The sequence below is a fragment of the Myiozetetes cayanensis genome, unplaced genomic scaffold, assembly GCF_022539395.1.
Source record: "Myiozetetes cayanensis isolate MyiCay16 unplaced genomic scaffold, myiCay2020 scf6-25, whole genome shotgun sequence".
Classification (NCBI taxonomy): Eukaryota; Metazoa; Chordata; class Aves; order Passeriformes; family Tyrannidae; genus Myiozetetes; species Myiozetetes cayanensis.
The window spans coordinates 15,983,081-15,997,475 of NW_026087853.1; the positions used below are offsets into that span (position 1 = coordinate 15,983,081).

Sequence of the window (14,395 nt, forward strand, 5' to 3'; positions counted from 1 at the left end):
AAGAAAGCCTCCTGTCTGTAAAATAAAGTTTATAATTTGTAGGTGGTTCTGTAAATAACAGATAAATGACCTCTGCTTTCTCTTGTAATTACTATTTGAAATTAAAGCTTTAGTTAGAAGGTGTCTACAATGATATTGCAGCAGAAGAACATCTACTTTGTGAGACGTCAGTCTTACTTAGGATAATATTCATATATATTTTTATTAAAGACGATTATTTCTTTTCTATTTTCACACTTCAGATATCAAATATCAAGTATCATATTACAAGCAATAACTCAACTAGCATCATGATTTCTATACAGCTTTGTACTTCAATAAATCAGAGGAGTTTAAAATATATAAAGTAACTAATTATTTAACAATGCAATTTAAGCAAATTTTCTCGACAGAACTGTAGCTCTAGATTATATCTTTATTACTGTTCATCATGAGTGGTTAATATATTATATCAGAGATAATTTCTTCACTATTGTTCAAGGGGAAAATTCTCGTTGGGACAAGAAATGCTGAAATAATTGAAGTTGGAGAGAAAAATGCTGCATGTAACATTTTAATTAATGGTCATATGGATGGACCAATCTGGGGCCTAGCCACGCATCCATCCAGAGACTTTTTCCTTTCTGCTGCAGAAGATGGCACAGTAAGACTCTGGGATATTGTTGAAAAGGTAGGTAGTTGTTTAGGAAAAAAAAAAAAAAAGGCTTATGATGGTGTTGCAGACTTGAAACTTGGTTTTTAATGAATTCTGAGAATAATCCATCCGATACATGTTAACAAACTATTAGTGTAAGGTGCTTTTAAAATATGGACAAATAATAACAGTTACTATTTTGGGGTTTTATTTCTTCACAGAAGATGCTAAACAAAGTCAGCTTAGGACATGCAGCTCGTACTGTTTGTTACAGCCCAGAAGGCGATATGGTAGCCATTGGCATGAAAAATGGAGAATTTATTATCTTGCTTGTGACCTCTCTAAAAATTTGGGGGAAAAAAAGGGACAGAAGATCAGCAATTCAAGATATCAGGTCAGAAAATATAATCCCTTTGTCTATTGCAGTATGCTAGAAATCTCTAATATTCTGAGTTTTAAAAATACTGTTTTGTATTCTGAGGAGCATTGCAATAATATTTCAGAGAGCTGGAATCAATGAGCGAATTGTGGGGCTTTTGTGATTACTCTGATACCGGGGATAAAAAGGAAGGAGGAGGTACATGACGATGAGAGAGAGCTATTGGTCAAAAAGACTGATGGAATGGGCACCAGTGATGGGTGGTGTTCCTCGGTGGCTGGCATTGCGGCTGTTGTTGTTTAACATCTTTCTTGGCAGAGTGGACAGTAGGGTTGAGTGCAATCTCAGCACCTTTGCCAATGACACCGAGCTGTGTGGTGTGTTTGGCACACTCCAGGTAAGAGATGATGTGTCAGAGGTAAAATGAAATCAGAAATTTAGAGGCTAAGACTGGATTGTGAGAGATAATGGAAATGCCTGTCTGTCAGTTTGCTCTTTGTTTTTCCTAGAAAGGAGTTAGAAGTAAAATTTGGCCATTTCCTGAGTGGAGGACAAGATGTTTCTTCTTTGAGATGAACTGGTCATGATCACCTAAGGAAAGCTTTTGGAGAGCAAAGTGAGATGAGAGAGAAATATGAGCAAACAGGAACCTTGTGGGAGTTAGAGGGTTGTTGGAATCAGAAAGCTCTCCCAAGATACATTTCAGAGAGAATAGAATTAAAGAAACTTCCTAGTAACACAGAAGGGGTTGTGAGGAATTTTTTCAGCTCAGGAAGCTATTGAAGGCTAGAAAGGAAAACCAGAGGAAAGAAACCACTGTGTGAAGATACACTGGGCAGACAGAAGGTCTGATTTCACATCTTTTCAGAACGTTTCATATAGAACCTCCGGCTTTTCTTCATTTACACCATTTAATTTTTCTAGCTCATAACCTTGTAAGTTTAGCATCAGAGAATCAAAGTCATCAGGGGCATGCCATAATTTGTTAGACCATTGAGATGGTCATGACGTCAGGTAATGAACAGAAGTATTCAGGAGATGTTCCCAGTTCACTTATATGTGTCATCTGTACCAAAATTTTTGCCACCTTCGACTGGATATGCATTCCCTGCTTAGCAGACTAAATACTCTACCTCCATCTAGTTCTGGATAGCAGATACTTGAAATGCAAATTTACCCGTGCTTCTCAAATGTTTGGATCTGTTGTATGTGCTGACCTGTGTTCATAAAACCCTTTTGTCTGTTCAGGTTTAGCCCAGATTCTCGATACTTAGCAGTCGGTTCCAGTGAGAATGCAGTGGATTTTTATGATCTGACTTTGGGTCCCACACTAAATCGAATCAGCTATTGCAAAGATATCCCAAGTTTTGTGATCCAGATGGACTTCTCTGCTGATAGCTCTTATCTCCAGGTATCAGTCATTAATTGTTCAAGGTACTGAATGAAAAACAGCTGCTCTGCAGATGTTCTCCTTTGACTACTTCTAAGTTTTGTAACTAAGTGTTGATAATATGTTGCTGTCACTAGACTGTTACTTTGTTGTAGTGCTAAGTGGATGCCTTTAATTTTCAATAGTTTTCCTGGAGATTAAATACAAGAAATAAGCATAGAAATGAGAAACAGATTTCAAGATCACTGTGTCTCCTTGCTTTTTTAGCTCTGATGCTGATGGACCATCTTAAAAGAGGAAGGAGTACAGTCTGTCATTCTGCAGGGCCCAGGCAGGGCCCTGGACTCTGACCATTGTACTCTGACCAGGGTAATGCCAATGATGGCATTACAAGTCATTTTAGTGCTGGCCTTTGTGGAGTGGCACCAAAATCGTGGTGTTGCAACTCCCAACCATAGGAGGGCTCAAGAAAGTTTTTAAAATCAAAATGAAGTCTGTATAGTTTGCTTTCTATATTTTACTCACATTTGAGAGGAAAAGTAAGCTTCTCTCATCAACAAATCAGCAGAGGAATCAAAATCAAAAGAGGAATGCTTTTGCATCAGTTTTAAAGACAGGAAATTATTTTGCCTTATTTGATTGTACACAAGCACTAGTACACAATGTATAGAGAAAATTAATATGTGCAGAACGTGAGATGTTTCAATTGTTTTTTATTAATTAGACATTAAAATATTAAGATTTCTTATGCTTTCTCACTGTTGCTTTATGCTTCTATGGATTTTTGAGAGTTTTCAACTCACTGACCAAGTTTTCTAAATAGCTAAGTTACTTTATGGAGAAAGAGATAACGGTCAAGAAAATGGTTTTCAAAGCCCTTTACATTTATACTTACATCTTTCAAATCAAGTTAATCTATTCTAAATTCTCTGTGGTTGTCTCAAAGGTCTCTACGGGGTCTTACAAAAGGCAAGTGTATGAAGTGCCTTCAGGAAAACAGCTTGTGGACCAGGCTGTGATTGACAGAATAACATGGGCTACTTGGACAAGGTAAATGATTTGCATATTTACACCCGTTAAAACACCTGTAACTCCCAGAAGAAGCACCTACTGTTTAAAAGTGTATTTCATCCCTTCATTCAGTCAGGTGTTTTCTTTTAGTACACGCATCTGCTCTGGCAACAGATCAGCAGCACAGCAAAAGGCAGCACACAGCAGATTCCCTCATCAGACATCAGCTGTCTGACCAGTGAGGACGATAAAAACTGATCTCTCACAAGGTGCCTTTCTGCTCTCTGGGTATCTCTGGCTCCTTTGGTGCAACCCTTGCATTATTTACTTCAAAATAGTGATGAGAGTACATATGAAAGCTTGAAAAGACAATACACAGCTGGGGTAATTCAAGTTTATTTAAAGTATTAGACTAATCGTATCTGTATAATAAAGTTACTATTAACATTTGCTTATTACAAGGCATGCAAAAGTACTTTTAAGTGCATTAAAGTTATTATATTTCTTTCAAGATAATTTCTTTTCTATTCTATGCAAATCTGATTTTTTTGTGCCTTATTTCAGTCTCCTTTGCTTGCTTTCAGAAATTGTCCTCTAATTATCACCCTCAGATATCACCCTCACCCGACAAAAATTGAGAATAAATGCATGAAAGTTTTCCACACATGAACCACTTTAAACAATAATAATCCTGACTATTTGCTGCAAGACATAACTAAAATTGTAAGCATTTAGAGGGCTCTGAAAGACTCATTTTGCTAGATTTCTGGTTTTTGTTTGGGTAATCCATTTTTGTCACTACTTTGATAAGAAAACAAGAAACTGGTATTTTCTGGTATTTTCTGACCCAATTCAGCATGTCTGATGTAAATCATACCTTTTTGAATGTAATGTACTGTGCTCTGAATTGAGGGGAAAGAATCACAGAAAAATTCCAAATAATTCACCTATTAACAAATGATAAGTTGCTTGTTTCTGTACATTCTTGGAAGTATGCATATACATAATAAGGAGAACTGAATAAAAGCCTTTTTATAAGGCTTTGCAAAGGCAATTTTCTGGAATCTTAAAATAATTAAACCTTTACTGGACTCAGAGAAACTTGCAATTGTTATGAAAATGTTACAGAATCAACATAACATAGTTATAATGAGAATATATGATTTTTTATTTTCCAAAAGCTGAAACTTATTCATCTAACACTTTTGCTATGCCATTCTATTTCTATTGTCCTTTCTTTATTCTTTTTCTTCTTTTTTTTCTCTTTTGCTGAATGCCTCACTGGACAGTATTAGTACTTTTGATTTCACTTCTGCTTCTTAGTGTTGACATGGGCCACATTATTTTGGGAATTATATCACTGAATCAGTTTCAAAAACAATTATAGAATGATACAAAAATTAATTACAGAATAAAACTTATACAAGTCATGTATGTGTGAGAATGAAATGTCAAAATTGCATTTTTATGGAACTAGTTACAATATGAGAGCAGCTTTCCATTTTGTTACTCCATTGTTTTTGCTGTGGTTTTCAAAAGAATCTCTTTGCTCTTCTGTTTCAGTGTTCTTGGGGATGAAGTAATTGGAATCTGGTCCAGGCATGCTGAAAAAGCTGATGTAAACTGTGCTTGTGTCTCTCACTCGGGAATCAATCTTGTAACAGGCGATGATTTTGGCATGGTCAAACTGTTTGACTTTCCATGTCCTGAAAAATTTGTAAGAACTGTTTTTGCACAGTTACAGCAACAACTCTGTTGATATTACGTTCTTTTGTCTCGTTTTGTCTAGAAGACATATGATTGAAATATTTTCTTCTCTAAATTTGGAACTTTTTAATGTAACTTTAGCTCCATAGTCTTGTAAGCATGTTTCACCTCAGAGTTTTCCTACCATTTTGTGCAAGAGTTCTTGCAGTAACCTCTTGTGTACGCTGATATTCTCTGCCAGCCTGCATTAGCATAGGGCCTTCATAATCTCAAAGCCCTTAGTAGTTTACACATCTCTGATCCTTTTGAGAGATGCGGAAGACAGCTGGTGATTTTAGTCCCATCTGTGTATCTCCATGGATGAAGGGTTTACAGATTTTTTACTGACACTGTCAGTTTGTTTCACTGTTTTTATAATTTTAATTGATGATGATTTTTTAATTTGCTTTCACTCTTAATTTTCAAGATTTGAGACTGCACAGTGTAAACTGCTAACAAAATTACAATGAATTTTTTTTTTCACTGTTAAGAATTTTCACAAAACTTAGAAGTTAATCATATGACAAGATATATTTCATGGTATTGTGTCAGCTTGATCATTGTTCCCAGTTTACCAGTGCTCTCTCATTTGGTGACAATTCACTCTGCATTGCAGCTCAGTGTAGCTCTCCTTCAGGAGATCTTTCACATTTGATAACCTCTGTAACTTCTGAATGATACAGATATGTGATTCAATAGAAAGGTTCATTAAAACCATGCATGCCTTGTTTGATTTAGAAGGCCATAGAATATTTAGACTCATTCTGTTGTTGTTTGGGTATTTTTTTCAGGCAAAACACAAACGATTTTTAGGTCACTCTGCCCACTTAACTAATATTCGATTTACAAGTGGAGATAGATATGTGGTCAGTGCCGGAGGGGACGACTGCAGGTATGTATCCTTTCCATTACTGTCTAAAAGTACACAGCAGTACACATGGACAGTCCATAACAATGTAAAGTTCAAGTTCAGCCTTCAACTTTTTATCCGTGTGCTTGCTTTCCTGCTTGTGCAATAAAGAGAAGGGTATTTGTGACAAAATAAATAGCCCAAATGTTAATGTGAACAGTTAAGGTTTAATAAGTTAAAACATTAACATCTATATTCAGAGCATCATACTTTTAACTGAAATTTTTCTTTTGGCTATGTTAGCCATTTCTTTTAACAACATTGTATTCTGCTATCTTTCGTATTTAATATCTACTTGAAAACACAGCTTATTTGTTTGGAAATGTGTGCATATGCCTCATTGAGAGAGACATGGAGACCTGCAAGAGGACACTGCATGAAGTACCAGGCATGAAATACCCAGGATTGCAATGTGACGTTCTACTGTGCCCTGCATGTGCAAGAAATGGTGCTGCCCCAAGACACAGAGCACTCTGGCTCTGAAAGACAAATACCAAGAGTCTGCCCGAAGGATGGACTGTCACAGATGTGCTGAGGCTGCTAGATTTGCTTCAGTATCAGCTAATCCGGGTTTGTATTCCACTCACTGCCAGATGTTGAAAATGGAATATGTGGATGAAAGGAAAAAGTGAATTGTTAATCAATGTACAGTCTCACAGCAAGTTCCTGGGGTTTTAATCAAGCGATTCTATTTCTGACCTAGTGCTGTACATTGATCTATTTTCAGCATGAATGTTTTTCCTTTTAAGTTGAGGTCTAAATAGCATAGATAAAAAGAGTACTCCATATTTTATTACTGAAAGAGACAATATATTAACTCACAAATAAATAGTATTTTAATAAAGGTTTAATTATTATAATGGAAATTATATTTCTATGGCTGGTCAGAAGGAAACATCATTTGGTGAAGCAGAAAATAATAGAGCTGATTCCTTAGGACTGAAATATTTCTGTATTTAGGGGCCTGGGTCACAGTCATGTCTGGTGAAAGCCGTTGGATATGCATGATCTTCATGGCTAATTTAGTGTTTTTGTTGCACTTAAACATTAAATTAGTTCTGTGAGCAAAAATAGATTTGCTCACTTTGCGAGTGCCTTTCCCACTACCTAAAAGTCTAACTCCAATTTTTGCCTTGTGAATAAAAGTATTCTCAGTGGAAGAGAGATTATTGCTGTGTTACTTGACTGGGCTGTTAGCCTCCATGCTGGAAATGAGGACTAGGGTGAGGATTTTGTAGTCTTCTTAATCAATAAAGCTTCAGATGTCACCAGTGGCAAAAACAGAATTTCATAGCAATATGAATTCATTTTATTTTCTCAGCATCATAAGGGAGATTCAGAGAGAATATAAACTTTCCAAGCATTATATTTTGTACATTTGATCTTTTTAACAGATTTAGGACTATCTGGGAGAGGTCTCTTCTCAGATTTCTCTTCTGATTGTAAAAGATGTCCAATCATATCCTTCTTTAAATGGACCTGCTGTCATCTCTAGCATTTATTCTACCCTGTAACATAACTGAGACTGGAAAAACATTTAAATGGTAAAAAAAACCTGAACAAAGCTGTGTTTTGGGTACAAGTGAGGAAGATTTCATCAGCTGTTTGTCTAAATCATGTCACAAAGATGCATTACAAACAGTTAATTTTCATGCAACATAGCAGGGAACAAAGTCAGTAATTATCAGCACTGCTCTCATCATGGTATTCTGCTGTGACCATAGAGCTCTCTTTCTCTGTGTAAGCCAGCATTCCTTTGGCACTGGCACTTGTTTAGGTCTGTCAGTAGGCTTTGGTATAATTCATCTCTTGCATTTTTTTGTGCCAGATATAAGCAAAAAAGAAACAAACCTCATCTCTCCTTCTGAGCATATTGTGTGCATGGTGGTTACAGAGGGAATGGGAAGGCTTGCAGGTAGAAAAGAAGGAGAAAAGTCACTGAGCCAAATCTCTGTGCTCTCCTAGGTTCAAAAAGGCTTGTTATGTGCTATACAAAGCTAGTTACCCAACTGTCTTAGGTAATATATTTTATATATCAAGCTATAACAAATATTTATTTTGAAGAAGTTTATGAACTAAAGAGTTATCAGGTTTCTCAGCATGATGGTTCTTAGCAAAGTCTTGCCAGTCATGCAGCTGCTATTCTACAGGAGCAAACACTGTGTGGATTTGGTCATGAGTGTACAGGGAGATCTTGCTGGTAATGTTTTTTACTTTAGGGGAATTACATGTAAGAATTGAGATTAGACCTAATCTGTCTCATAACCTTGTTCCCTGCCTGCTTGTTTTATATGAAAATTAGTCTCTGGCATTTAAATCTTATCTATACCAGACAAATAGGTTGCAGTGTGCTATTCTATGGCTATGATTCTATCCCTTATTAAATGTGTCTCTGCAGGACTTCTTGACTTGAAGTAACATTTGTCCTGCCTCTATTTTAAAGTTGCCTTTCATTGGATCATGATGGATGACTGTTAAGAGCTCCCTCAGTCTGTCCTACTCAGACTACCAGATCAAAGTCCGTATTTTTCTATCTCTGTGTTTTCCCCTCAAAATCCTACACTTAATGAGCTCCTCCATAGGCCTTCACTCGATGAAGGAGGTATGTGGATCAAGAGGGTTTGTTTCTCGGATCCCTGTCACTGGTCCTCTTCTCTTCTCTTCTCCTCCCTCCCCCTACCCCTTCATTAATGCTGTGCCTCTCCACTGATGATTTGTCCATTGGTGCTTTTGCCCTGAGGAATCCCCAAGGCCATGCCAGAGGTGAAAGATGAGCAAGAATCGGGTGGGTGAATTGCAGCAGGGCTGCCCTGGGAGCTCCAAGGCTGATGGGCTGAGCCTCCAGATCTTCTGCTTCTCTACTCTCTTCCAAACCTCACCACTTCTGTAAAGGGCTGGGATGGGAGCTGGAAGCTGAGGAGCTCTTAAAAAAACTAAACTACCAGCATTGTTCCTCCTATTGCAGCCCATATTGGTAGCTAGTATTTTCCCTGGCAAAACTGCTCAGTGGTTTGCCAGGTAAAATGGCATCAGCCAGCTCGGAACAATCACAAATGTTGAGGAGAGGAGTGAGCAGAGCCTCAGTTGCAGCTTTCTTCCTGAGGACAGTTTGGAGCATATTTTGTAGGTGTGAAGGGAAGAGCTGGCTGTAAGTGTAGTCAAAGTTGGCAGTTTTGTGGTCTTTTTGGTCTTCTTGTCTGCGATGGTGCTTTGCTACTGTGCCTCATTTGCTGTTTACATAAAGTGCTACTGTAGTAACTTGCTTGTTGTTGCCACCTGTGCTGGAAGCATGTGTATGTGGGAACAGACTGTCTGTTCCAACAGCCAGAGGGAGCTCAAGGCTGGTTCCACAGAAAAGTCAGAGGATGACAGAATCCTGAAGGATAGGTCAGGGAAGAAGCTGGAATGTGGAGGGAGTAGTGACAAACTTTAATCTGAAAGCATCAGAGAGAACTGTGGGCAGGATGGCTCCGCCTGAAGCTGAAGAAAACCTCTTCTGTGGTTACACAGCTTCAGGGAAGGGGAGGTGAAAGTTGTTTTATAATTTAATCACTGATAGCAGATGATTTTGTCCTGTAGCTTGTTTTTTTGTTAGTGGCAAACATACATCTTTGGGACCTTTAGTCTATATCAGTGTTTCAGTGTTAGCAAATTAATTGCAGCATAACTGAACTTCATGCAAGTCCAGGTTAATGCTGACCCACCATCAGAAAGCAGGCACATTGCAGATGGGATGTCTCCCCAGTCTAGAAACTAGACTGAAATAAAGGACTTCAATACCAAGAGCAGGTCTATGATAGCACTCAGGAGTGGCTTAGATGAAAACCGTGATCCACTTCTTTCAGCTGCTGCTAAAGCACCCCAACCCCGCTGTTTGACTTGCAAGTTTGCCAAGACACACAGTGCCCTTCAAAAAGCCCTGAGCCCCTGCCTGCACAGCACCTCACCCGCTCTCTGGGTTGCACCAACAGCGCTCGAGGCTCCACGTGCACATGGGGGTGACTCCAGAGCCGGGCACTGGAGTCCCGTATTGGACTTGCTGTGCGTGGTGTGACAAGCAAAGGATCTTGGATTCAAATGCAGTGCTTAAATGGGCAAGGTGACATGTTCCCTATCTCATTGTCAGTGACATGGATGTGACAAGCCTTAATCCTTTAAGATTTTTCTTTTTTTAAATTCTGTTAGCATAAGCTGTAGACAGATGTTGTCTTGTCAGTGTTTTGGACACAGTGGAGCATCCTGTAGACTCTACAGAAAGGGAAGTAAGACTGCAAGTAACAAAATAAATTGCCACATCGGTGATGTAAACATACCTAGTTGTATTGCATTTGTATGGTTTTTTTGTTCTGGTTTTTTTTTATGCTTCCTTGCAATCTGTTGTCCTAAAGTTTTTAGCACCATTTGATTTTTGCTCATGTGGATAATTCCATGTGCTTGCCAAAGACTGCTGTCATTCTTTATACCAATCACTGTTGTGTGGTTAGACCAAGCCCATTTCTGTCACTGCCCCCAGCTTTGCTCTTCAATTAACTTTGACTTCAGATTTGAACTCTGCATATCTCATTTTAGGGGGGAAAAAAAAAAACAACCGACTAGTTTTAGGTGTATAATATGCATAAAAGCCACAATGGGTTTCCTTGCCAAAATAATTTGTAACTAAGAAGTACTAGGTGGGTTTTGTCCAGTCTACTTGATGCCAGAACAGGTAAATGCTCGCCATCCCTTTCTCAGTTTAGTAACAGCAAACCAGTCAAAACCTCGATACCTTCACCTGTCTTTTTTGGTTGACTGTGAAACCAGCAATCCAACCTGTTCAGTACTTTTTTGGAAAGGAAGGAAGAGAAAAAAAAGGAAATCACGGAACACATGTTCTCTTCCTTACCCCCCAGTTTAAAACAACAACAAAAGGTGTAAGCATAGTCACAATAGGCAATTCTTGTAATTTCCACTATTCTTATAATTTCCATTTCTTTTTGGAACTATGGAACATAAGGTGGAAGAAACAGTAACAAGAAACCAGAAATCATAATAATGGAGAAAAGGCAAAAGAAAGGAAAGCAGAGGAAAGAGCACTCATGAATAGGCAAAGGCAGGACCAAAGAAGTGATATGGCTGGTGGTGGGTGGCAAAGACCTTGTTTCAAATGGAAAGTATTCAGTGGCTGCTTGGGAAGTGCAAGGAGAGCAGCAGACAGCTCAAGGAAAGGCTGCAGGCAAGTTTGGTTTCTCTGTTTTTGGGATGATGCAGCCACTCCCGTTCATTGCTCTCTCCACTCCCGTTCCTATGGGACACCTGTTTAGCGCTGAGGTTCAGCAGCTAATGCTGATCACCCACAGCGGCAGTGGATGCATGCTGGAACAAAGGAAGTACTTACAAAGATAAAAGTGCTCTGCACTGAGAGCTCAGGCAGAAGAGTTTAAGATGTATTTTAAAATGCTACTCATCTTTCCACCTTAACCAAATATGGATTGTTTTAATAGGCCTCTTCTGAAATATGTTCTTTAAACAAAAATGTTAAACCAAAGAAATATTATACAGAAAACTCTTCATAACCAAGCTGTATCAATTACTGCCTCTTTTATTTCTTTCCTACTGAAACTTTATTCATCAGTTCTTGCTCTGTTCCCAGGCATTCACAACATTTAAGAGGATAGACATCGAAACTGTGGCCTCTATTACACTTAAATCAAGGTGTGACAGAGAGGTATCTGCAGAGGGCAATTCAGATCATACACGAGCTGAATTTTCCTTTGGTGGTTCCTTGCCATGGAACTCCATATACAAAGTCAGGTGAATGTAATGTAGGCCTACAAATATATCTGAGCAGGAATAAGACAGTAGAGTTCTTCTGGACCTTTACCCATAGCAGCTCTTTGTAAGAAGCACAAAATCTGTGCATGAATAGCTGGACTGATCCTTCTTCACCTGCTGGAGGGCGGTTGAGTTTAGGACGTGAGAGGTAGGGTATTCTATACTTGGTATTTTTGGATTTCTCTTCCATAAGCCAAAATATGAGTTTCCTGAGTTTCTGTTGCTGTTTGTGGAATAACTCCAAGACCCTACAAAGTGATTTTGCCCTTAGCAACACATATCTGTCCGGCTCAGTTTGGGCACAGATGTGATGTGAGAGCTTATTGAGAAACAACAAACAAAAAAAAACCCCAAACCAAAACCAACAAATCTCAAATGTCTTTTGTGTTTAAAGATATCCCCCAAATTATTGTCATGTTTGTTCCAGTGATGTAAAGATGTGTGTGATTCACACCATTCTACACTTGTAAAAGAATGGGGGAAAAGATGAGGGCTTAAGGAAAAAGATGTAGATCGCTGAAACAGGCGCTGCATTGGTGGGTTCTGAAGAAGGGCTGTAGTAAGGGGCTATTTTAGTTTGTCTTCTGCAGGATTATAAGCCTTTAAAGAAAACAAAAAACCCCTATTCATGTAATATTCTCTATTTATTCATCCATTAGCTCTGGCTATTACCACTCTTCTTTCTTCCCACAGAAGCCCTTATCCCAACTCCCCCCTCCCAGCTGCCAAATAAACATTTTTCCCAATGGAGAGCCTGAGAGAGGTCAGCTTTTACCACAGCTTTGCTTTTACTGGGGTGCTTTGCAATACAAAGCCAATACCAAGCATTATGTTGCTGAAAATTAATTTTCTATTCTCTTAGTTGCAAATTCTTGTGACTGGGGAGGAGGGGGGGATCTTTCCATGCAGTGGAGCTGGAAGTGGTAGTGCCGTAATGCCATGATTCTTTCAACCACCAGTTGCACCCAGGATGTGCTCTACTGTGTATTCTTTGGGATTCCAGTAAATACCTTTTCTAAGGAAACACCAAGCATGAACACAGGCACAAATTGCATGAAATTAAAATGGTTTCCTGTACTTTTGTGAAATGTTGGTGCTGTTGGGTAGTACTTTACACATTTCTGGTCTATTTTTCCTTTACTTGCTACTGCATACCATGGTGTTGTGGTTTCAGGTGTGAAATAGCTCGTTTGTTTGTTTTAAGAGGTATCTGGTAATTATAAGCTTTGTTTCTGCTTTTTAGTTCAGTTATGGGTATACAGCATAGTATATTAAGCAATGGAAAAGCTGCATTACTGATTTGTGAAGAAAGTAAAGGCATTTTTAATGTAAAATTTCACATTAGAATACGCTCAAGACCACAATGTTAACTTGAAATAATGTAACAAACAGTAAATGCATTAGAACTGTTCCCTGAAAAAAAACCCAAAAAACAACTAAACACTTTTAGCTTTGTGGCTTGATTTAATTCACTACTTTTTAGCAGAGAAAAAGCAGCAGCTCCTTTTCTCACGCTGGACACTGCGCAGTCAGTTATAACCCAGCACAGATGAAGCGCAGCCATGGAGGTGGTTCTGGTCTTCTGCTGCCCTTACAAATTATTGTCTCCTCATCTCACACAGAAAACAGCTTCATGGTGGCAGCTATTTCTGCAAGGGACAGCTAATGAAGGCATTGGGAAATGCTGTAAGAAAATGATATTCTTTGCAGTCTTTCATCTGGAAATCCATTCCAGTGCTCCCTACAACACCAGAGCCCATCCTCTCCTCCTCCACTCCCCGGTCAGGTCACCTTAGGAAAGTATTTTACTGTAGATCTTTAAGCTTAAAATCCAGTTGTCTGTTCAGATTTGTTGTTTCATTATGGAGTGTGTCAGATAATCCCTCTTGCTTTAACAAAAAAAAAAAAAAAAAAAGTAAAAAAAAAAAAAAAGGAAAAAAAAAAAGTATTTTAAACTAGTCCAAAGGTCTGGTCGTGTATTACTGTGATAAGGATCATGGGTTTAACTGTACTCCATTTTGGTTTCCACCATGAACATCTAATTCCTGTAACAATGTTGTATGTTTATTTAAAGTATATATATATATATATATATACACACATATACATAAATTAAATGTCAGATTTTTGCATTAATTTTTTTAAATTTGAATATGAACTTTGAGTACTTTATTTAAAAAAAAAAATTAAAAAATACTTTCCTGGAGTGTTAAGTTTCAGAATTCAAGAATATATTTGTCAAATTTAAGTTTAAAATATGTAGCTAACATTGTTTTCTGATACTGAATGTAAATATTTGTAAAAAGAAATTCTTTTGTATATTTTTGTGCAAATGTAGTTCCCCAAAAGATAAAAAGGATTTAATAAAAAAGTGCATTTATGTTACTGCTCAGCACTTTTCATTATTTTAATACCACTTAAACATATATGGGCATGTGTGTGGATTATTTTTTTGCCATAAGGCACAGTAACTTTCTTGAAGGAGAAAATTACAGAATGTGCCCAGTAGGAAAA

At 38.0% G+C, this 14,395-nt stretch overlaps 1 protein-coding gene across 2 annotated transcripts in view; it reads left to right on the forward strand.

Annotated features, from left to right (window-relative positions):
* EML5 (EMAP like 5) overlaps positions 1–14,271 on the forward strand; it is a 113,000-nt gene extending 98,729 nt beyond the window's left edge. For both annotated transcript variants that reach the window (XM_050334928.1, XM_050334927.1), the window contains 7 exons: positions 482–670; positions 856–1,028; positions 2,262–2,424; positions 3,350–3,453; positions 4,978–5,131; positions 5,952–6,052; positions 6,378–14,271. In XM_050334928.1, coding sequence (XP_050190885.1) covers positions 482–670; positions 856–1,028; positions 2,262–2,424; positions 3,350–3,453; positions 4,978–5,131; positions 5,952–6,052; positions 6,378–6,414 — 921 coding nt within the window. In that variant the 3' untranslated portion in view covers positions 6,415–14,271. The remainder of the gene's footprint in view (positions 1–481; positions 671–855; positions 1,029–2,261; positions 2,425–3,349; positions 3,454–4,977; positions 5,132–5,951; positions 6,053–6,377) is intronic.
* Positions 14,272–14,395: the final 124 nt, after the last annotated feature.